At 34.1% G+C, this 25,310-nt stretch overlaps 2 protein-coding genes across 3 annotated transcripts; one reads left to right on the top strand and one right to left on the bottom strand.

Annotated features, from left to right (window-relative positions):
• Positions 1-2,179: 2,179 nt before the first annotated feature.
• On the bottom strand, positions 2,180-4,111 carry LOC143469722 (N-alpha-acetyltransferase 60-like). The gene has a single exon (XM_076967520.1). It carries the CDS (start codon positions 3,998-4,000, stop codon positions 3,143-3,145), a length of 858 nt encoding a protein of 285 aa, XP_076823635.1. The 5' UTR covers positions 4,001-4,111; the 3' UTR covers positions 2,180-3,142.
• A 3,355-nt stretch (positions 4,112-7,466) lies between these two features.
• LOC143468924 (uncharacterized) lies at positions 7,467-23,820 on the top strand. Of its 2 annotated transcripts, none has more exons than XM_076966408.1 (13): positions 7,467-7,520; positions 15,832-15,865; positions 15,991-16,096; positions 16,982-17,037; positions 17,257-17,381; positions 19,057-19,106; positions 19,638-20,132; positions 20,362-20,508; positions 21,699-21,743; positions 22,086-22,182; positions 22,429-22,579; positions 22,894-23,021; positions 23,376-23,820. In XM_076966408.1, the coding sequence occupies exons 2-13, from the start codon at positions 15,857-15,859 to the stop codon at positions 23,443-23,445; spliced, it is 1,479 nt and encodes a 492-aa protein (XP_076822523.1). In that variant the 5' UTR covers positions 7,467-7,520; positions 15,832-15,856; the 3' UTR covers positions 23,446-23,820. The 2 variants fall into 2 exon arrangements, with proteins under 2 accessions (XP_076822523.1, XP_076822522.1); XM_076966407.1 differs by lacking the exon at positions 7,467-7,520 and adding an exon at positions 13,763-13,885.
• The last annotated feature ends 1,490 nt before the right edge of the window (positions 23,821-25,310 follow it).

Genomic DNA, 25,310 nt, shown 5'->3' with positions numbered 1-25,310 from the left:
CACTCAAACCAGTACCGATACTATTATTATATAAATAAACCACCGTCTTACACAATAAACTACGGTAAAAGCAACTAGCAACTGTGATATTCACTAGGCTCATTTTTTCTTTTGCTCATTGTACTATTGTGACTTGCTTACATTTATTTCGTAACAAGGTGCGCGGTGCGTAAGGCGCAATTTAAATCCTTTTTTTCCTCATGAATTGATCGTGCGCCTTATGTATAAACAAAAAACTAATCAAAGCAATTTATTGCCAGTGCGCTTTATGGTCCGTAAAATACGGTAGTATTGACAACGGTTGTTACTATTTTACTGGAAAATTGCAGATTAGAAGCTATTATCCCCAGTCTTTGTTAACCTAGCGTAAATATTTTAACATAGCAACATAAACGTAACCTAAATGTAACTTAATGAACCCTTAAATAGCTAAAATAAACTTCTTGCACACTTATTTTTCTGACCTAATTGCCTATCTTTAACAACAGGTTACATGACTTATTTATGGTGAAATAGTTACACTAATTTACAATATGCCAAACATAAATAGACTACAAGTGCTACGATGTGCAGAACGGAAGTTGAACAGCCGCCTAATCCTAAACCATTTTAATCACATCAATGGTCAATGATTTTCAACACGTCCTACAGACTTTAACCATTAGTTCGTGTATTATTTTTGTTGCGTTGAAATAATTACCTGAGCAGTGAGCATTGTTAGTCATACGTGTCAAATTTGGGTTATTTTAGGTCAAGCTCACATGTAACGTCATTACAGATGATCTTATGTGCTTTGCGGCTTAAAACTTTGCAGAATTCTTAAAAACCAATTCTTTAAAGAAACAGTAGTAAAACTTTTGGTTTTACTACGTTCACTGCAGTTGACTACTTTGTGATAAATTTTGAAGATTGAATCATAAATATTTTTTTATGAAAAGTTTGGTGTGAACATGAAAGCAGTATAGTAATGGTTTGAAAAAGTCCGTGCACAATTGACGTAGTTTACCCTGTGCTACGTTTGATGTGTTCATGACAAAATTGATGCATCAATTTCGTCTATGCTTTATGTTGTTTTGGGGCACAGGGTGTTTTTCTCCTTTGAGCTGGCCACCACCCTGTAGTAGTGGCCATGGTATAGCGTGGCCACTCTGTAACCCCACAAGTCAGCGCCTTTGCTAGGATCATATTATTATCGTAGTTTATAGTTTATCTCTTTACTATATACCAATATATATTCTTTGTATATACAGCAAACTTAATGCCTATATTGGAAGGTTTGCTGTTTTGGGTGAGAAATAGTTATAGCCATTAGTCAGATTTATTTTGAAAATAGTTTACATGTATGATTAATGGCCCACGTTTAGGAACATAATTTTGAGTAATCCACACAAATCAGTTTGCGGATTTCTCATTCCCTGCACACTTAGCAAACAATCTGGCCTACACATAGCGGAAAGTGTGGTACCTGCGAGCTTGAGATTTCTCAACATGCACGCTGAATAGTCTATTTTACTCATCACGTTGGTTTATAACGAATAAAGAAAAACTGGGTGTTTGAACACCAATTTGTAATAAATTAACAAACATTGAGGCTTCAGTGCACACTATTATGCTAAGTTTGCATACTCGCTTTCTTGTCGAAAACTGGTGTACTTTGCAGTTGGTCCTATAACTTACCTAATACAGATACCACACAGTAATTTTTTATTTGCTATGTTACGATATTCCTTATTTTACTATTTATGCATAAGCTGCATTGCATTGTATAATTGTTATATATGATATGTATCAAAATCTTCTATTTTGATCTGTGTTAATGCTCAGATATGATTATTTGAATAAATTTGATTTACGTCAGCGCTTGTTTTGCTTGAGCAGGTAATTACTGATATTGGAAAACTGATATACGGAAAACATATTTTAAGAGCGTATTCATGAAAAAGTTAATGCTTTATTTTCTGAATTCTTTTATGAAAATTTGTATTGAACAAGTAAGAAATTAGACCACAACACCTTCACTGCAGCAGTTGACCAACTACACTATGACAACAGCATAGATCAAACAGCAAACTTTTTTAACCCTGGTACATGATCAGTGTATGGAATGGCCATTTAAGATTAAAAAATTAGATTAAATTAGATTAAATTAGATTTGTAGATTAAAAAAGAATAACAACCACTAAAATTGGGATTAATGTTTAATTAAGATGAATTATTGAAAAACATATATATATACTTAACATATAAATCTTGAAATAATCACTTGAAAAGTACTAAGTACTAGAACTGACTTAAATTGCTTGAAAAAAGTAATTCAGTACTTTTTTTCATACCGGTGTCGGTACTGAAAAAATACGGCGTTATAATAATTCAGTATTATAGTACCGCGGTACTGTCCACTTATGGTCATATCAAAATAATTGTGACATATTTTACCCAAATAAACCAATATATTATAGTAATTCACTATTTCACAAAAATAACAATGCAACCTAGCATAGTATCTCAGACTATTTAACAGATTTTTCCCAGACAATACAGAAATATTGCATGCAGAATCTAAAAACAGTTTAAGAAGGATATATATATATATGTCAATTGATCAAGCACTTCACTATAACTAAAGCTATAAACATTCCTTACAGCCGACAAAATATATATGCATTTTGACCATGACCAAAACCTACCATATCCCATGTAAAATGGCTTCAGCTTACAAACTGTTATGATAATTCAAACAACATTCTGCAGTATGTGTTATACCAGGAGCACAGACCCCTTTTCATAATTAAAAGTTGGCATTTTATACAAACTTCAGCAATATAAATTTTGATGACAAACAACACAAGACATAATACATAACGTTAATGGTATGGTGTGCAACTCCATTATGTGAATTTTGTACATAAATGAGATAATTTCCTTCCAAACAGTGCTTTACCAAAAATATCCTTTCTCCATTTTGGGTATTAAACATGTATTATACCCAAGGAAGCAGAATTATTCATTACAACAGTTTTTAACTGGCATAACAAAGAACCTATTCAGTGTCGTGATACTAGTTAATGATAGTTTTAATTGAAATATCAACAATCAAGTATAAGGTTAAAATATTTTTATGAACATTCCTACTAAAAATAAACTATAAATTATGACATTGTCGAGTTTTTGACACAAATGGAGAAAAATGGGACCATGATAATACGTATCGAAACATTTTGCACAGTCTCACATAAATTACACCCGGAAAATTTTGAAGCTGAAGGTAACGCAACTGAGCAAGATAATTAAAGCAGTACTCCAAACATGTGTATGAAGGTTGTCCACCATTTACATGTAGTACGTATGAAAAACCATCGCGTGGTACTCCATCGATAACATAGTAAGCAGGTAAAAAATGAAGCAGCTTAAATTTATGCCGCTCATAAAATTGAATGGCAGATTTATTTGTGCTAAGCACATGCAAGTATATTGCTTTCACTTCTTGAGAAGATATATTGTTGTGCACACAAGTAGTTGATATAAAGTTATACAATAAGTATGATGCTACACCTTGTCGTCGAAATGTTTTAGTAACGCCAAGGCTTAGAATATAAGCAACTTTAGTATCTTGCGAAAATGATGAAGCAAGTAGATCACAGTCTTCTCGAAGCACCTGCCAGTAAGGTTTAATTTCCGCAATTAAAATAGCAATTATCTTATCTTCAAATGTAGCAACAAGAGAATAAAATCGTTTATCAACTGCAACATGTTGGTACCAACTATCTGGATATTTAATTGGAAACCATTCCATGCACAATTCCTTTAGAGTTGAAATGTCATCACTGGTCAACAAGCGCAGTTTCATGCTGTAAACCAGTTTGGATTTGCAAAGCTTCTTCTCAGTAGCAAACCTTACATTGCATTGACATTTATCAGACAGCTTGTTGGGATGACGTCCTGGTGGAACTTTGCTGACATTACAACAGTTATCGTACTCCATTTCAATTGTTGTACTCATTTTGTCAGCACGAGAAGCAATTTTTGCACATCTTTTTATTGCACAGAGCAACCATTATTTTGAAGTACCAGATTAATCAAACCAACTTTAAAAATCCATGATTACGACAGTTTACCTACAAATGCATTTAGTTAATAATTTAGTTATGTAAAAAACTGTTGGCTAAAACTATGATATGGGTTATCTACAAATTTAACTCATGTTGGAAAATTTTTTTCAGTGTGCTGGATACATAAACTAAATGAATTAGTCTAATGCCACAACTTGCCAAATAGCTAAAACCAAAAGTATGTGCATTGGGAAGTTGGCATATAAATCAACTTTCTGTTTTCTGAGCCTCAGATATCACCTAGCCTACTGTCGGTAATAATGATAATGCGGGTCTAGTATACAACGGCATTCTGTGGCTGTGCACTTGTAAATGCAGCTTTTTTATTTCCTGTTTGGATATTGCAGTTTACTAATTTCTTGTATGATTGTTTCCAATTTCTTTGAAACTACACACTGGAATTTTAAGGCACCACACCCTGACCAACCATTATATTGACAATTATCGCCTCTGCTGAACAAAATTTATGGTATTCATTTGTAATTTTTGGGAGCAGACTGGTTTTTGAAAATCGAGATCGAATAAAAAATTTCTTTGCTGAAAGAATTTATGGACAAAAAAGTTCAAAAATCACTGCTTTGCTTTCACCTATCACCAAATCGTGGTTCCCCAAGTAGAACTTGCATTAATGGAAAACGAACACCAAATGCCTATTTTCTGAAGTTATTCAGCCCAAAAGCGGTTGAAAGTTTACTATGCCTAAACTATTTGATAAGTATTTCAATGAGCTTTTTATTGCAACTTGATTAAACCACTTACACTACAAAAACTAAAACACAGTAAGTAAAATAAAAAAATAATTTTTGCACTTAGTTTTAAATACTAGGCCTATATCACCAAACCATTGGTTGTGAACTTCTCAACTAAACCCCCAAAAAATATAGGAAGTGATTATTTCACCGAATGTAGCTAACGCAGGCTGTTGTATAAGATAAACAGTTATAGGGTTAGGAGAATGAGTATGCAAAAAGATGATTTTAGCTAGGCCTATAATGGCTTTATTGGTGTAAGATTTAGATTAGAAGGTAGATTTAGGTTATGTTCAGGTTACTATGTTATAATATTTACATTAGGTTAAGAAGGAACGGTGAAATATAGCTGCAAACGCACGATTTTTTCCGGTTAAATAGTGGCAACCTATAGTATATAACAAAATAAAAAAGCAGTATATTGTATGGCGTTCTTGGGTTAACTTTAACTTAATTTTCTAAACAAGCTTTGCTTGTGTATTAGCTTGCTTCTTCAGGTTTATTTAAAAATATTAAGGATACAGTAGTATGGTGTTGTTCCATTTGATTCTGTTAGAGACAAAATCGTTATCGGTAATGCATTGCTGAGAATGCTAACTACTATGCGAGTTGTCATGTATAGAATATCTATTCCAAATGTGATGAGTTGTGAAATCCGGCTAACGTCCACGTTCATCGGCAAAAAATCCAAAACTTCAGTTAGTATCGAATGTCCCGGTATCGGTACTGAAAAAGGTATTAAAGGTATCGGTACAGTAATTCGGTACTATAATACCGGAGTACTGCCCACGTATACGGATTAGTAGATGCCCTAAAATTAACTTGCTAAAATTAACTTGTAGTTGCCCTAAAATTAACTTGTAGTTGCCCTAAAATTAACTTGCATTCGGTCTGGTAAAAAAATATTAATTTGCAGTTGTTTTATTAGTTCGACCGTCTGGACTAATAACCCAACATTTAAACGTGGTCACTATATAGCAGGGGTGGCCAGACCTGCTTCATGCTCGAGCCGCATATTACCAATTCAAGCTTCAAAAGAGCCGCAACACAAACACAATAAAAAATACGAATTTATTCACTCACAACGAAGTGTAGCTATTGATAAACATTAGTGCTGCGTGGTGATACTATGAGTCTCCACCTGGGCTTCACCAACTCTTTTTGCAATTATTAGTGTAACCGTAACCAAGACTTAAAACTAGGTCAGCCCTGAGGTACAGCTTCAAACTGACAGTTTACTTAACTAGGCCTACAGTGTACAAGTTAGCACACTTCTGTACAATAATGTCCTTTTTGGAGTGTAATTTGATTATTACTAACCATGAGTCCATTGTTACTACGTGTGATAGAACGGATTGTTTCATAATCTGATCAAACAACTCGTCTAGACCGGGAAAATGCATGTCTAATTCAACAATGCAAATTCATTAAAGAGCCGCAGTTTGGCCACCCCTGCTATATAGTATACTAATACTACATTTGAGTTAACTGTTGAAAAACTTCGTTTTCTATTAGACCAGGGGTCGGGAACCTTTTTCGCTAAGGGAGCCATGAAAGCTACATATTTTTAATTGTATTTCCTTAAGAGTCATATTATATTTTTCAACACTTAATGCAACTAAACGTTTGCATTTTTAAGCAAAACCAACAATATTAGACAACGGTAAATGTCTGAATTTACTGAATTGGTTGGTTGTTACGTTAGCGAAGATTACAGAAAAGGTTTTATTCGTAACAATCGTGCTAAGAAATGCCAGCTTAGATTTAACTACGAGCCAGATGCCGTCATCAAAAGAGCCACATCTGGCTCGCGAGCCATAGGTTCCCGACCTCTGTATTAGACAGAGATACGGGATCCTTTTTAAATATCTCGGAAACGCGGGGTTATAGCAAAACACTTTGTAAAACAGGCTTTACACACAATTTTCCCGATGATAAATAACTATGAAAATTATATTAATATTTGTAACCAAATACGAAGTCGCAATATAATAAAAGCAATCACTGTGACAGTTAGGCTACGTCACAAGGAATTTAACAGCAAAAATTATATGACACATTTAGCAACGGTTTCAGGGTTCCCTGAATTGTTTTTGTTCCTGGATTAACTATGGATTCCCTGGAATCACTGGGTTTCCTGGGTTGCTTGGGTTAAGTAGCTTTCACCGAAAGATTCGTTTTCTTTTTGCTTTTCATGAAACTATAATGAATAAAAAAAATTCGAATGCTTTATTGTAAGTAAAGCATTTAAAAATATTTGCGCTTGATTTTTCATATTCTTAATGCACAAATGGCAATAACGAACTCAGTGAACCCAAGAAAATCAAGGAACACAAAATATTTAGATTTTAGAGGGACCGGAAAGGAAACTAATTCTTGGATCTATTGTGACATTTAAGAAATGCGTAAAATTTGAATAAGGGTTTATTCAAAAAGCATTAATTTATCTGCATTGATCTATATAGCCTTGTGCTTGCTACTTGTATATGTATTTTTTCCTTGTGCATAGAGTGCACTTTCCGTACAATATCCGTCTTTTACAAACTTCCTTTGACCTTATGTTTTCTCTTACCTAGCTTACGTACTTACACTATATAGCCTCTAAGGTCCAATGAATTTTGTGATGGGAGAGGATCAACGTCACGGAAAGCGAATTTCTTGGGTAAAATATTTTTACATTATTTGTGAATTATGGGCGCTTTCTCAAACAGTCCCTGGTATACTTTACGGTCATTTGAAAAACAGTACGCTGGTACCGGTGTGCCCAGATTGAAAGATTTGCTGTTTTGAAAATTCCCCCCAAAAAACAGCAGAAGAAAAATCCTCCAAATAGATATAACAATAACCATCACACGCAGTTAATTTTAATTACGCACATAGAAAACTTTCTCATCTGGCCTATTGCCAACAAACTAGGTTTAGTCACGGTTTGTCCCGTTTTTTACTGTCTGCATGCGTGACTGTAACCTCTTCTCCTTCGGTCATGGACTTATCCAAACATGCTGGGCCTATGGCATACTGGTAGTTTAGAAATCAATTCCGATGTACAACAATCCATAGGCGCTGACTTCCATTTTCGCAAGGGGTGGCGGGGACATGGCAACCTGCAGTAATCTACCTAAAAAACTTTAAGCTGAGTTTCAGCGTGATTGTTTACTTTCTTTCTGCTAACCGTGTTCTGTAAGGTTAAGGCGGGCAATTGTCATCTTTTTTAGGCTTGGTTGTTTGCAGTGAGCGATCAGTTATCACTGCTAAAACATTCCATGCAATAGTAAATGCATCGAAAAGAATTATGGCAAGACAAAATGATCAAGACATGTTTAATATAACTTGTCTTTGTTGATATCTGAAACTAAAGAGACGGCAGCTTTAGCTTGCAGGTGTTTGACATTAACACGGACAACGTCACGCAAAGTTTGCGGTCAACAAAGACAAATTAACTTTTGCACATGTATCCACCACCTGCCATCAATTTTAGGCAGTATGCTAAAGTTGCGAGTCAACTAAATTGTGCTGGCTTACGTAGTGCCATTATTAACCAGATGACCATATGACAAAATATGACTTTAAGCATTGCATATATTTACTTCGCTTTTAATGGTGCATTAATTTGGCACAGTTGCAAATTGTTATGCAGCCCAGTGACATGGCCAAGTCTGATTCACAAGCGTGTTGGCTTCCATTGTCATTATGCAGTACATTGTGTTAGTCTTTTTTCCTGAATTTTTAACTATATATATGACAACGCAACGCATTGTTTGAGAGGAAATTTTTATGTATGAGAGGCATTGTTCATAAAAAAAGGTCCTTAAACAAGGTCGAAAACTCAACAAAGCAAGATGATTCAAAACTCCATAATTAAGTTAAACGATAACGTTCTAGGTTCTATCTTAATCTTTTCAGAAAGAACCTTATTGAAATGGTCGCAATGACTTTCATTACCGTATTTTACGGACCATAAGGTGCTATTTAAATCCTTTTTTTCCTCATAAATTGATCGTGCGCCTAATGTATGGATTAAGTAGTGCTTTATTGCCTACACTCAAACCAGTACCGATACTATTATTATATAAATAAACCACCGTCTTACACAATAAACTACGGTAAAAGCAACTAGCAACTGTGATATTCACTAGGCTCATTTTTTCTTTTGCTCATTGTACTATTGTGACTTGCTTACATTTATTTCGTAACAAGGTGCGCGGTGCGTAAGGCGCAATTTAAATCCTTTTTTTCCTCATGAATTGATCGTGCGCCTTATGTATAAACAAAAAACTAATCAAAGCAATTTATTGCCAGTGCGCTTTATGGTCCGTAAAATACGGTAGTATTGACAACGGTTGTTACTATTTTACTGGAAAATTGCAGATTAGAAGCTATTATCCCCAGTCTTTGTTAACCTAGCGTAAATATTTTAACATAGCAACATAAACGTAACCTAAATGTAACTTAATGAACCCTTAAATAGCTAAAATAAACTTCTTGCACACTTATTTTTCTGACCTAATTGCCTATCTTTAACAACAGGTTACATGACTTATTTATGGTGAAATAGTTACACTAATTTACAATATGCCAAACATAAATAGACTACAAGTGCTACGATGTGCAGAACGGAAGTTGAACAGCCGCCTAATCCTAAACCATTTTAATCACATCAATGGTCAATGATTTTCAACACGTCCTACAGACTTTAACCATTAGTTCGTGTATTATTTTTGTTGCGTTGAAATAATTACCTGAGCAGTGAGCATTGTTAGTCATACGTGTCAAATTTGGGTTATTTTAGGTCAAGCTCACATGTAACGTCATTACAGATGATCTTATGTGCTTTGCGGCTTAAAACTTTGCAGAATTCTTAAAAACCAATTCTTTAAAGAAACAGTAGTAAAACTTTTGGTTTTACTACGTTCACTGCAGTTGACTACTTTGTGATAAATTTTGAAGATTGAATCATAAATATTTTTTTATGAAAAGTTTGGTGTGAACATGAAAGCAGTATAGTAATGGTTTGAAAAAGTCCGTGCACAATTGACGTAGTTTACCCTGTGCTACGTTTGATGTGTTCATGACAAAATTGATGCATCAATTTCGTCTATGCTTTATGTTGTTTTGGGGCACAGGGTGTTTTTCTCCTTTGAGCTGGCCACCACCCTGTAGTAGTGGCCATGGTATAGCGTGGCCACTCTGTAACCCCACAAGTCAGCGCCTTTGCTAGGATCATATTATTATCGTAGTTTATAGTTTATCTCTTTACTATATACCAATATATATTCTTTGTATATACAGCAAACTTAATGCCTATATTGGAAGGTTTGCTGTTTTGGGTGAGAAATAGTTATAGCCATTAGTCAGATTTATTTTGAAAATAGTTTACATGTATGATTAATGGCCCACGTTTAGGAACATAATTTTGAGTAATCCACACAAATCAGTTTGCGGATTTCTCATTCCCTGCACACTTAGCAAACAATCTGGCCTACACATAGCGGAAAGTGTGGTACCTGCGAGCTTGAGATTTCTCAACATGCACGCTGAATAGTCTATTTTACTCATCACGTTGGTTTATAACGAATAAAGAAAAACTGGGTGTTTGAACACCAATTTGTAATAAATTAACAAACATTGAGGCTTCAGTGCACACTATTATGCTAAGTTTGCATACTCGCTTTCTTGTCGAAAACTGGTGTACTTTGCAGTTGGTCCTATAACTTACCTAATACAGATACCACACAGTAATTTTTTATTTGCTATGTTACGATATTCCTTATTTTACTATTTATGCATAAGCTGCATTGCATTGTATAATTGTTATATATGATATGTATCAAAATCTTCTATTTTGATCTGTGTTAATGCTCAGATATGATTATTTGAATAAATTTGATTTACGTCAGCGCTTGTTTTGCTTGAGCAGGTAATTACTGATATTGGAAAACTGATATACGGAAAACATATTTTAAGAGCGTATTCATGAAAAAGTTAATGCTTTATTTTCTGAATTCTTTTATGAAAATTTGTATTGAACAAGTAAGAAATTAGACCACAACACCTTCACTGCAGCAGTTGACCAACTACACTATGACAACAGCATAGATCAAACAGCAAACTTTTTTAACCCTGGTACATGATCAGTGTATGGAATGGCCATTTAAGCAAACAAGACCAAGAAAAAATGCCGTTTTACATCTAAGTAGTTAACTTACATGCTTAAGCTAGCATACTCAGTGTCCACACAACATTTTTCGGTCTCAATAAAATAAAGCAACGTCGATGAACGATATATAAAAATGTGTATGGCAAAACTTTTTTAGGCTGTAGTAAGCTCTAAAATGTCGAGATAAGCACTACAAAATTTTATACTTTGGATTTGCGCTAGACCTTATGAGCCTTATTTTGAACAACTTATGTTCAATGTGTTTTGATTTGTTGTTTTCATCAAAATTTAAAAAATTATGATCTGCTCAATTTAATAGTTGTGATGTTGCGTTTGAGTTGAAGATATTTTCAACTTCAAATTATCCTAACTAGTTACTAACAATGGCCTTCAGAACGGTCAGCACAACGCCTTGGCTTCATGCTTTTTTATCAATCTCTACCACAGTATGACCTGGCTGGCATCTGCTTCTGTGTTTTAAGTCTTGGGTTATCGTGCAGTTTATTTGTTGGTAACAAGTTTTTAAAAAGAATCGTGTTTTGGTTGTCCACTGATATCAGCTAGAGTAATAATAACAACAATATTGTATGCCGCACAACCAACATTAATGCTTTTAAATTGATCTGCAACCATATTGTCAACATAGACATCAACTTTTGATAGCCAAGGATTTTTGTGTCAAAATGTTAATGCCACAATTAATTGGGGCATAGAGGTATCACTCATACAGTCAAGACATGTTTTCACTGATGTCTGATATTGTTTGCAACTAATTGTTCCAAGACTTTTCTAATTAACAAAGTTTTGGTGCAATAGTGAACTCAAAGCATTTAAAAAAATCCACTTACTAATCCCTAGGCACTTCCTTATAGGTATTTCTTACTCTAAACACTGATAAATTACAGAACCTAATTTACTCTCACTGCGTCCAGCCATTTCCCAATCATTACATTACAATAGCTACAAATCCTTGAAAGATTATGAATAAATGCCAAAGTTATTAGTTGTTCACACTTGATACAAAGTTGAATAAAATGTGGTTGAAAATTTGTTTATTTTCTGCAGAGGTATACAACATATGGCCCGTGGTCCAAGATAAATCGTAAGCAGTCCTGCACTTTTAAGTTTCTAATGTGAAAGTACAACATACAAAATCGAGAACATTTCAGAATTTTTAATTTCCTTAGAGGACCTTGTATTTGTATTGACAAGAGAACTTGTGGTAGCCCTACTTGTATACGTATTATTTAGTAAGCAGTTTCCTAGAGCCAACATGCTTGAATTACATAACTTCGATTTGTTATACGTTAAAACACTGGGAGCAGTGAGTAACGTTAAAAATATAATAGGCAAAAAGGTTAAGTTTTACCAATATTGCAGCAGGACCTATTTGTACAAAAGATAACAGTACAGACTTAATACTACCAACAAAATACCGAATATTTTATCAAAACTACATTTTTTGCCTGGTACCATTACTTGGCAAAAAAGTATAGAGGCAATACAAACAAATAACTTTGTGCCAACCCTTAATGCTGAAGCAGATGTGTGTTTTAAATGTCAGTAAAATGCACTCTCAGTGCCAGTAAATGATGAGGATATTTCAGTATGTGCAAACGTTGACAACACAGTTAAGTAACAACTGAGAAAATTGTTACGGTATTTACATCTTCTCTTGGCAACCGACGAGTGTCACACAAGTGTTCCATATGGCCTTGTCTGGTGTTGCCTTTAGCTTGATTTTTTTCAAAGATATTAGTTTTTTAGAAAAATTCATACAAACCTTTCAACAATAAATAATTCCAAAATGCAGTCTGTTATATAAAAACATTATACAAACATTATTGCCAAATTAAATCTGTGTGCAAAACAGTGAAAGTAAATCACTTTTAGCTCTAAAACTAGAAGTAACACCACTGTAACTAATTCTCATGTTTGCAGCACCATCATATGCCTGACTATTGGCTTATTTACTAAGATGTTATTGATGTCCAGAGTGAGATTGTTAAGTAATTTTATCAAAGACTTGAAAATAACAGATGACATTGTGCAGGCAAGTGGCTCAAACTTTATCAAAATCTTCCAGCAGAATTCAAGTATGTAATATGGAGGGACAGCTGTTTATGAGTTGTGTTTGATATTGGTGGTTTCGTCAAGCATTACTAAAAATAATTTTGCATTTTTGTACATCCAAAATTAGGTTCAGCAGAACAAATGTTCAAAAAACGTTATTTTTTTGCTCATATTCAACCTACTATTTTGATATGTGGACTTGTCTTGCTTGATACAGACGAAATACGACTCACATGCTACTAATTTTGCCTCAGTTAGACTGGTTGAATCGATTTAATGTTTATTCATAATCATAATGGCCTAGTTGTAAATTTGTTTGTGTTGTCAAATTGTTTGTATCTGAAAGGGACCTATTTCGTAACACCAGATCATGCAACATAGAAGGAAGGAACGGTGACATGCATTTGTTAACTACAATTTTGTAAGTCCACGATCATGATGTAGTGTAATAACTACAATCAGACTGCCACAGTGAATTAGGGTAAGGAATGATTGATATGTTTAAGAAAAGATACTGTGCAGACTTGATGCAGGAAAGTGCGTTGTAGCAGACATTATAAGTTTGTTTTGTTAAGAAGACCTGAGGGGTCATTGACCCCTGTTCTGGCTCTGCCACTGAGTAAGATTGTGTATGGTTATAAAATTATCCTTGCCTTTTTGTGATTTAATCTTGAAGTTTTGTTTTTGTTTGATAGATCGAGTAGAAAAATATACATATATATCCTATGTGATATATATCCTAGCTTTTATATATATTTGCCTGTGATGTATGGAAGGAGCGTATCACAAGTGGAAAGGTAAAAAAAATTATTTTTGACAAATCTTTGCAATTTGCTTTTGGAATAAAAATGCATGACAAATTGCAGTACTTTAGCAACTATTGTAAATATAAGATTAACAAAATAGAAAGAAGCCAGCAGAATTAACTATTTATGTTACGTTAACATATAAACTCAATGCAATAACATAAATCTTTCAAAAAAATTTTTGTGCTGCTATACCAACTGGTACTGCAAGTATTTCTTATGAGGTCAGTGAACATCCTCATTCCTGGCCTAAAACATCCTTTCTGTGGCCCTCTCCGGCTTGACAGCAAAAATTTCACTCAGTTTAATTAGAAACCTGCAGTGTGAAATTTTTGGAACCAAAATCAAATTTTTCCTGATAAGTTACTTGTTGTCCTCAAAACTGAATTGCACTAAAACCTTTTATGATAAGGGTACCATGTTTGCACTAACCTATCAAACAACAGAAGAGCAGAAAATGAGCATTATTGACCTGCACATCCTATAACCTTTTTAAATTGATAGTGTTGTAGACTTTCCACCCATGGTTGTGTGATTCGGTTGCAGAAAATAATCGAATATGTTCACCGTAACCGTTCATGCAGCTCTTTAATTGATCACACAGTAGTCAAGTTGTTTCTGGCTTACGTTAGAGCTCAATGAATTGTTTTAATACAGCAAAATGGTATAATAATCTTCATCCTCGAACTGAGGAAAGTCGATGGATGATTCCTCATCGATTTAGCCCTGTTTAATGAGCTAGTCTTTGTGCAAGTTCGGATTGTCACACATTTTTTCGGTTTTTAAATTTTTTATATACTATTGCCTGAATCCAGAACTGTCTACCAGGTCCACTGGGACCAACACCAAGTAGCTATTCAAAACAAAACGTAGTTAACCACTTGGTGTTGACAAAGCACAATTAAGATTACATTTTACGCTTTACAACACCCGATCTGTCTTAAACATATTTTAGTTTAAGCGGTTAGTCATGTTGATATTGATCTGATAGGCAGTTAGCCATATCGCTACGCTAACAATAAGTTAGGCCTCTGCCCAGCCAAGTGATTGTAAATACTACCAGTAATTAATTTTTTCAAAGAATTGTTTTGTAATTCAATTTTAAATACAAACCTCCTTTAAATATTACCGTATATATTCAGACGTTCATTGTTTTGCTCCTAGAATTTTTGGACAACACAAATGAGCAGAACGTAATATCATTGTTAGCGCTCTGAGCCCGCTAGGTTAGATTAAAATCATTTGACATAGACAAAATGCTGGTTGGCCACATTTAATTTGTTGTGGGCCAGTCGTTTCACGGAAAAGTCTTATTTTTTACTATCGTCTTTGTTTTGTGTTCCAAAACAAAGGTAATGTGTTAAACTTACAACCTATCACCGTATTATATATAAACTTTTTGTCTATGTTTCTAAACTGGAGTTTTGCAAACCCAGTTCCCCAAGGCTAAGGATCTGTAGCACTTCCATGAGAAACTGTGTTAAGTTACCTAAGAAAATGTTTTTTCGTGAAATTGTCATACTGTACTACCATTATTATGTGTGCAACTTTTTATTTGGGCTAAAACCAGAAAACCAAAGATACAATCAAGTTAACACAGGAATAAAATCTAATCTGTTAATATTGGTGTCAAATTGGTTTAGATTTAAGCCTATTCCAGCAATAAATCTTTTAGTTTAGCTTTGTATGCGTTTTTTCCTTGATCTTAAGGATATTGTCCAAATATCGTTTATTGTTTACATGTGCAGGCCTATAAAAGAGACAGTGAGTGAGTAACAAGTAGACAAAATAAAAAAAGTAGTTAAGAAAAGTTCTCTATGGGGAAAGTTTGAAAAAAAGTGTTCTTTGTTTTAAGACAAATTTCAGTAATAATTGTACTTTAAACAGGCTTACAGCTTTGTAGACATTTTGTTTATTTGTCTATTTCTCTGTTTTAGGTATGAATCAGGAGCTAAGGCCACCATGCATCAGGTTAATATACAGTATAATACAGTTTGTGTTAAAACTTTGCTGTTTGTTTGCATATTTGGTATCACTTTTAATTTCCTATCTATCATCTACCATTTCCTTGATCGTTTGTATCATTTATTCTCTAGCACATGCCATCTAGTGGACACCGTACTTCGTCACATAGCAAAGACAAGGACACTCGTAAGATCGATTTAAATTCCAAGCACAAAGACAAAAATGCGGCCTCTTATCGTAAGTATAGTTTCAAGTGATTATCGAACTTTGAAAGTGTGTGACACCACAGTTGCTAACATTTCATTTTTTCTGAAAACGACACATCTGCTGCAGTGATGTAACAAGATGATGAGATAAAATAGTGTTATTGCTAGACTCGACATCAAATCACCAGAATAGGCATATACATTATTTATGCTATACGATAAAAATTAATGACACGTTAACAAAGAAGATAGCCTGCTAAATTAGACCGTTTATTATTACAATGTTTAACCATAGTTATAAGCCTTAAACACAAGTCATTTATAGTTTTTTATTTACAATGTAGCTAGTTAGTATTTTAGCATATCACAAGTGAGGAAAGAGAACTTTTTTACTATTGGATCTCTTTTTTGGATTGAACAACAAATTAGTTTTTTAGCTATTTGTCAGTCCCATAATAAATGTGTTTGCTTTCTTTTCTTTGTGCAAACTTTTTCCCAGTAACGGCATGGAACCAAAATATATTTGTTTTGAACTTTTAATAAAAACAAAACACACATGGAGCACTTCAGTATGTAAAAAAAATCCGGCAACAAATATTTGACCCTTTCTTGCCTCCAAAATAGGTTGACATGAAACAATGCATTTATGTAAATTTTACTGACTTGACTTTAAAGTCATTTTTGCTTGTTGGAATTGTATTGATATGGATGTCAACCAAGATGTATATAAGATAATGTGCCTATTTTGATAGCATGTTCTGTACGAGTTGGCAACTTGAGTATGCATTCTGTAAAATAACTTCAAACATTATATTATAGCGGTTAAAATCACATTTTAAATTTCAGTTTTTGTAAGTGACCATAAAGCTAAGTATCTTTCACCTGAATGGTACTTAACAAATGTATTTGTTTGCAGGAGGAGCTACAAATCATGTCATAAAATCATCCAATGAACGCTCCAAGCATCGCAAGGTAGTCTAACCGATTTTAGTTGTAAAACTCTAATGGAAATAAAACCGGAAAAAATTACCAATAAGTTTGGTATCACCAAAACATTTTTAGATCAGTTGATTTTATTTGAATAGAACTATTTCTCATGGTGTTATACCACGAAACAAGGTTTGAGTTTGACAACATTGACATAATCTAAAATTCAGAACACTATACCGATGCTATATGATTTAATCATAGGCACAGGGTCCACTTCGTGGATGTGGCAACTGGTCAGAACATATCAGTTCATCAGGAAAAAAATATTTTTATAATAACGTATCAGAAGTCTCTCAGTGGGAGAAACCGAAGGACTGGAATGACAGGTATGTTCGGTTGGCGAATATATTTTAAGGAAACTTGTAACCCAAAACACCATTGTTTTCTAAATGCAGCACATTTTGTGGTTTGGTTTTAAACAATGCTGTGTATGGTGTGTAGTTTCTACACCAGATTCCCAATACACCATTACGCCCACTTTTATTTTGTTAAATTGTGTAGGTAAAATTTTGTAGCATTCCTTATAAAATCATGATATCTAACATATTCTCAGAAAATAGTGTCATTTACAACTTTTTGTATGAAATCAAATTCTGTTCAAGTAATGATACTAGAATGGTTTTAATTTCATTTGTTAAAACTATTGAACTCGACTTGGTGATGTTTCATAACATTTTTCACTAAACTTAGTATATAATAGATCATTTATTTACTTGTTTATTTAAACTTTTATAATAAACTTGCATAACTATAGTGCATATTTTTTGTGAATTATTTGACAAAAAGTATCTTGACAATGTTACTCATCACCGTCTTAAATTTCGGTGTAAAAAGGGAGTAGGTTACTTTGTTTGAGAAAAAGTTTGGAATGATGTTTTTGTTTATTTTATAAAAATGTCCTTGAAATAAGAAAGTTTATGATATAAAGCTAACCTAAAGTGATTCTTGTCTCTTGCTATTAGAGGGTGCAGCTATTATCGGTTGAATGACCTCTAAATTCAACAGTTTTCTTGAACTGGAGATGAATATTGTCTAGCTACTTTGTTTTGGGCCAGTCAACCAAAATATATGACATTTTACACAACTGGATTTTTAAAAATTTATAATTTTTTTTCATATCTTATCTTAGTGATGTTAAACTTTTTGTATGGAAAATGTCCTTTTATGAAAACTATTTTTCTAACTAATGCACACATCCTTGCATAGAATTGTTGCTTTGGTATTCAGTTTTTTTACATCTTGTTCTCGTGGCAAAACTGAAAACTATTTCACATCAAAATCTTTATTAAAATCTTGGAATAAATCTTGTTCATCTGAACCGTTTTGTCTCCAACACAAAGTTTCGGTTTTTAAGTTAAGTTTTCCATAAGATGAAACAAAATTACTCAAAACATTTTTATGTGACAAACTCAAACGAACCACTTAAACTAATACAGTATTGCTGCCGCTCCAGTGTTTTCCTTAAGAACAGGCAACTGTAGAAATAGTTCCGACCTATACCACCATGAAAGAACGGCTTGCATATTTCAGGGCAAATAAGTTATCATGAAATAAACAAAAGAGGTGCAGCCTGCTTTCTATTTTCACCGCCTAAGTTTCAAGAAAGATACAAACAACTTTTTTAAGTTACTTTTCTTAAATTTTCTTTTTTTGTATTTTAAATTCTTAATTTTCAGGGTTTGTGATTAGGGCTTTTGTATGGTCCCAAAAAGTTTAGTTTTACCACTTCTAACAATATCTTGTTAAGTACGTTTAAAAGAAAAATTGGGCCAAATTTCATGATAAATTTGAAATAGAAATTTTAGCCTTTACACTAAAAAATTAAGGTAGTATCTTTTATATTGGCTACTGTATGTTATATAGTAGGTTTATCTTGTATTGTAGATAATTATCTTGTTCAACATTGTGTTTTTAAATGAATGCTTTTAAAAATCTCATTCAAACGGTAAAAAATGAAGGCATAAAGTTATTAATAATGTTGTTAATGTTTTGTCTTTTCAGTTCTGCTGTTGACCTCAAGTCACGAGATAAAACAAAAAGTTCTCAAAAAAGTAAGTGTTTTTAATTTCATTGATAAAAAATTGCTGACAGAATTGAAGAATGAAATAATCAGTTTTTAATTTCGTATCTTAAATTGCTGTATAAGAAATAGCTCTGTGAAGCAGCAAAGGAAAGTCTTGTTTAAACTGCCTCAGAAACTGTTTGCTGAGACACTTGTTGGTATGAATGCCATATTTATGCTTAGTGATTTAGATTTAGTGATTTAGTGATTTACACACGCTTAGTGATTTAGATTTCATCATAAAGTTTAAGTTAAGCATGCTGTATAAAGTTTAATGAAACAACATGGGAAATATAAATCTCATCATCATCAAAACAGTTTCATATTACTAAATACATTCCCATTAAAAGCAAGTAAATGAAGTGGTATTAAAGCATTTGCTTCGGTTTTTGACAACAAATTAGCATAACCAATTTTAAATTCTGGTTTTATCCACTAATTCACGCATACTTTCATCACCGTAATACATCCTTCACTTTGTGCACCTGTAAATACATACTGTAATTTCTTACCTGTCCAGGTAATATGAAGCCCAACCGATCATTACAAGCATCATCTTCTGGCCAAAGCCAGTCAAGCAGTCATACTCATGCAGACGCTGATAAAGATTATCGAAATCGGCATAAAGACTATTGCGATCGCGATTACAGAACGAAAGCAACAACTGGGGATCGCGATTACAGAGACGTTGATTACCGGGACGTGTCGTCTGTCAGAAAAGGCGACCCTAAAGATGCTTTACAAAGATCTGTTAGTACAGACAAAGATTATAGGACATCACAGTCAGTTACATCAACCACCAATTGCCATGTACCTGCATCTGTTGCGACCGCAACATCTGGTAGTAATGGTCAAGTTTTAGTTAAAACGGATATTTATCTTCCTTCCACTGGTGAATTTTATGATTACTCATCATGGGATGGGAAAGCAAAACTTGACCAAGCCAAAGGAGTAAATGGAGGGATAAATTGTCAGAAAACGGCATTGAACTCGCAAAAGCTGCTGCACGATGAAAGTAAGGTTTTTGCTCACTTGCTCGAATTTGTAAAACAATCTACTCTAATCTGTAGTACGTCTACATGTTTTCAACTCTATGTGAGACATGTAATAATATGTTGTTGTCAACTATATGTGAGGCATGTAATAATATGTTGTTGTCAACTCTATGTGAGGCATGTAATAATATTAATGTTTTAATGTTTAATGTTTAATATTAATGTTTATTAATGTTTTTTGTCTATTAGCCTCTAGCAATGGCAAGAGTTCTGCTGAAAGCAAACTCAACGAAAATGCTGCTTCTGCATTTGTAAGAAAATTGTCAAATGTGTTAACTCAAGCTGCTACAACTTCAAATGATAACAAAAATAAAACAGAAGGAGGTTTACAGAGCGGTGAGTAGAATGAAACAGAGTTAAACCGTGAAAGCTTGTTAACTCAGCTTTCCGAAATTCAAAATTTCTGTTAACTCAAAGTAACTTCACTTGTTTTGGTAACTTTCCTATTAGAATGCATGTAAGCAACTAGCAATAACTCGATACTCTTTAAGTTGAAGTTTCAGTTAACTTGCAGTGTTTTTGTGTTTCGCTGAGCATAACTAGTGTCTGTTACCTCTAAATTTGTCATAAAATCGTTTTTGTAACTTAAACCCCCGTGATGGTTTTCTACGTAAATGGGTTGTTGTAGGTTATAAACATGAAATCTTAATTTTGAGTTCTACAAATAAATATGTCTTCACTTTTAAGCAGTCGGGTATGTTTCAATGTATAAAAATAGGGTTAAATTTAACTTTTGTTAGTTTCGAGCTAAACAGCATCACTTGCCTCATGCAAATGTGATGAACCATGGCTGAATCTTATGCATAGTTATGATATTGCCTCAATAAACAGTGAAAGCACGGAGAGGTTCCATCATAAGACCATTTTTCTTTGTGGTTAATCTACTGGTTACGGTCTCGGTAGCGAGCACAACTCCATTGCGAGCGAGCAAATAGCCGTAATACCGCCCCTGGTCCAGGGAGGTGACTCCAGAAAGGTTACGGTACTTTATGATAACCTAGTACAGGTATCACCAAACTTTATTCGCAAAGAATCAGATAAGCATGAGAAGCAACAATCAACGACGATGAACCCTAACCTCGTAAATTAGCCTAGGTGAAGCTGAGGTTGAAATGCATAAACAGTAGTGACAGATGGACATTATTGGTGCTATGTTGAGTGCTTGTGTAACAGCCTATTGCGGCTAGATCAGTAAATATATTTTTGTATAATACCTTTGTATCAGACATGCCTTTTAATCGATGCTGAAAATGCATCTATCATCTCCAGTGATGTTTTTATAGTTGTTTGCCACAATTTTACCAACTTCAGACAAGTTGAAGTAATTTAATCGGTCCGTCCAATTTTAAATTAATGAGCTTCCACTGTGTTATTATTTTATTTCGTTTATGCGCTAGTTCTGTTAACCAAGTAGTAGTTTACGGCTTATGCAGCTGATTGTTTTCAATTTTTGACTTGTAAATTTTGTGTTATTGCAAAACGGATGTACTAGTAAAATAGATTGTAAATTCTGTTCAAATTTTTAGTTTTTCAGCTTCTTCTAAATGCTGCTGCCAATCAAAAAAGTTCAAGTATGTTATCACCAACCTTAAGTACACAATTTAAAAGTTATTTATGTTATAACTTCTTAACTCGGACCTTTGTATAAATATATTCATGTATATGAAACGGTTGTAACATCATGAATGAAATAACTATCCTATTAAAATAGTTTTGAATTTCATGCTTTCTATTATGCAATTTGTTTCGTAAGATTACTGATCAAGTATTATTTGTAGAGAAATTAAAAATGAAAGTTAACTCTAAAGTGCCATCCTATATCCTGCTTCTTAATTTTACTACATACTGATTATACTGGGTTAACACGGTTCAGGCCACTATCAACTTTGTAATCAAGTATCGGTTGATTTTAGCTTCTGGAGAACGTGATCCCCAGCATGAAGCAGAAAGAAGTGCATCGAATGAAGCTCCTCCTGCGAAGCGGCCCTGTCTTGAGTCCGACGAATCAAGGTGAGATCAATCACATCAGTTTTTCTCCTATGTTGTACAGTTTGCAACTAAATTTTTTTTAAACCAATTGTATCTATTGAAAGCAAACTTATTTCGACATAATATTTTCTGTAGCTGAATGTTTCAGCATCGTTTTGCTCGCTTTCCTAATATTCTAACTTTGATCCAAATTGGAAGTTCTTTAATGCATCATTTTTTGTGCATACCACATGCTAATGAGAAGAATTTTTTTCGAAACGTTCGCAGAAAACCACAGGACAAGTCTAATAACAGCAACCTTGCACCAGGGGAACCACCACCCCCAGAATTTCCATATCTGGAATCACTGCGGGATGTCTTTGACCGCACCAGCATTACTCATGTACATGGCTGGCCAGCAGAACAATTTGAAATACAGGTAAACGAAAATGTTTATTTATTGTTGATGATATTGGATATTTGTATTAGATTTAGAAGCGAACCAATATATTTTGTCAATCATAGTACATTAAAACCTGTTGCCGTGACATTTGGTCAAAGTAAAAACTGATTCGTGCCAAAGGGCAAACTTGTATTTGAAGAAAGAGCAACCAGTCGAGTTTATCTCCATAACCTACATAACATTTAAAGTTTAATCTCAGTTTTACCTTTGCTAATTTTTTTGGGTGATATCTGAATGACATGCCATTTGTATTGTGCATTACGCTCTTAAACATTTTTTCTTCTTTGTAGTGTCATCGTTTAGGTGATGATTTTCATCGTTTTATTGTCGATCATTTGTCAGAACTTAGTGCTCAATTAACAAACGCAAGATCCGATGTCAGGGCATCAGAAATTCGCTCTACGTTGCAGGAACAACGGTACATGAAAAATATTATTGCTTTGTCCGTCAATATTGTTTTTGTGTACTATTATAATCGGCTGTTGTAATTTTAGTAGGCTATTTGAAAAATTATGTTGTTAGAGATAGGTAGATTACATTTGACAATACGTTAAAATTAATTTTAAAAAATTAATGAACACATGAATAAGATTATATTTTCATTTGATAATGGTATTTATAGATCTAGTTTTCTTCACAGGTCAGGCTTTTTATAACTACCATCTATTGCAGTTTTTTTCCGCTTCTAAATATTCGTGAATAAGTAGCAATGAAATGTTTTAAGTATTCTTAAACACAACTTATAGTTTCATATGAGTGTTTGTTTTTGTAGGATACTATACATAAGACAACAGATCAAAGATCTCGAACGAACAGTAAATTCGGCCGGTCCATTTACTTGAGCTTTGTGAAAGTGAAGAATGCTGCTGAAACACCTCGCGCTTCATGACAAGATTTTATTCCGGCTTCGATCGGAAGAGTTTCGTCTGAGTTCCGAAGAAAATCGATGTGTTCCAAAATGACTGTTAGAGTTTCAATGATTTGTATTTTCAAACAAGTTGGCCAAGTTATTCGTATCCCGAGCTGCCATATTTAGAAGCAATATGCATAAGGGCAGGTGTTGGTGTATGTTGTATGCGCATGGCGTATACCCTCAAATGCTAGTTGCGGCTGGACGACCAGTTTTCTACAAAGGATTTACTCAACTTTCCAATTCAGTTGTTTTGTAGTGTTTGCTGTATCTGTTTTTAACTTAAATAATTATCAACTTTAATGGATGTTTTTGATTTTTGGGAATGGCAGGAGGTTTATGTTACTTCGTGTTAGGCTTATGAGATAGGTAAAGAGTGAAGTATTTCTAATCAGCCCTGCACAAGACGAGATGCTAATTGTCCTGTGACAAAAAATCGCTAAAAACCGGTCTTATTCCAAGACTTATAGCCACTTAGCCAGTACATGATTTGCATTTTTTTTCAAATTTTTATTTGTGTGCTTGTATTGACAAATATTCGTTTTGAGAATTACCAAATGGCCACGCTGCCCGCGGTATGGGTGCATTAGAGATGAAATTGTTTGGAGAGCTTTAAGGTCTCTCGCAGGCTATGCAAGTACTTCATGAACTAATGAAGTTGATTTTGTGACCTCTGGTTATCCTATCTCTGATCGGCAGAGAAGCTTTTATTTGTTGCACAACTAAGTTCAGCTGATAACATTTTCCGCTCTCGCATTCTCCCACCTGTGTTGTGATTGTCACTTTTGCGTTTTGTTTAACTGCAGATTGCATACATATTTAAAAAATCAATCTTTTTGCCCTGATAACAATACAATCTTCCACAAAGCTACGGTATGTAAACTCAAAATTGCAACCATAGTCACTTGGTTTTCTTACAATTATCACTGAACTAATAAGAGCACTTAAACATATATCGTATTGAAACACTGTACAAGATATACTGTAGAAATCAAATATAGCGAAAAGAGTATATATTTTATAGAATAAATTTTACGACGCACGCACAACAGCAGTGCGTTGGCGTGAAACGATTCCACTCTCATTCAGTTACTGGTTTAGCACGACGTCCCCATCTAGCGGAATGTTTCTAAAACGAAGAATATTCTTTTACGACTTCATCACCAGTCAGATCTTCGAAGTTTTTCATCCAATCGCTGCCTAGTGTGCTGCGCATGCGCTCGTCTAACAAATCCCAACCGTCGGGTACATCCGACCAGCATAGGCGATAGAGCGCTAGCGCTCTTCGCACCACGTGATTTCTCTCCTGATTGTTATTGGCAGGAACTGGTTGAATTTTGTTCTGAAGAAATTCTTTGAAGCCGTCGGGTACATAAGTCAACATTGGGCGGCGTCCACGGCGGTTGAAAATTGGTGAGCGCCTCCACGCATATTCAGACATGACTTAAATTGAGTTTTAGTTGAATTAAAAATGCTATTGTTTTCTGTTCAAATATATAGTACAGTTATCGTAATCGCTAGCGTGTTTACGCCATAATCGTCATATCCACTATTCATCACAAATACCGTAGTTGATAGGAATGTAGAGACATCATCTCGTAATGACATTATTATACTTATTATATTATACTTTTTATTTGATTCGTACTGTCTATGTTTTAGTGCACCTGTGGGCCTCAATATTGTGCTCCCTCTAGGACACAGAAACGGGATTCCGGTCCCTAGGATGGAGTTTCTTTTGCGCGGTTTTCTTTAATCATCCATTTGTTGTGCACTTAAGATATTTATTGTCATTTT

This window comes from Clavelina lepadiformis, chromosome 8 (genome assembly GCF_947623445.1).
Source record: "Clavelina lepadiformis chromosome 8, kaClaLepa1.1, whole genome shotgun sequence".
NCBI classification, from domain to species: Eukaryota; Metazoa; Chordata; class Ascidiacea; order Aplousobranchia; family Clavelinidae; genus Clavelina; species Clavelina lepadiformis.
This window is presented reverse-complemented; position numbering and strand designations above follow the sequence as displayed.

Bases quoted from the DNA above. Each gene is read 5' to 3' on its own strand.
- LOC143469722 (XM_076967520.1), bottom strand. From the start codon at position 4,000: ATGAGTACAACAATTGAAATGGAGTACGATAACTGTTGTAATGTCAGC.
- LOC143468924 (XM_076966407.1), top strand. From the start codon at position 13,854: ATGTATGGAAGGAGCGTATCACAAGTGGAAAG. The intron at 16,097-16,981 runs GTAAGTATAGTT...ATTTGTTTGCAG, and splicing joins CAAAAATGCGGCCTCTTATC to GAGGAGCTACAAATCATGTC. The intron at 23,022-23,375 runs GTACATGAAAAA...TTGTTTTTGTAG, and splicing joins TCTACGTTGCAGGAACAACG to GATACTATACATAAGACAAC.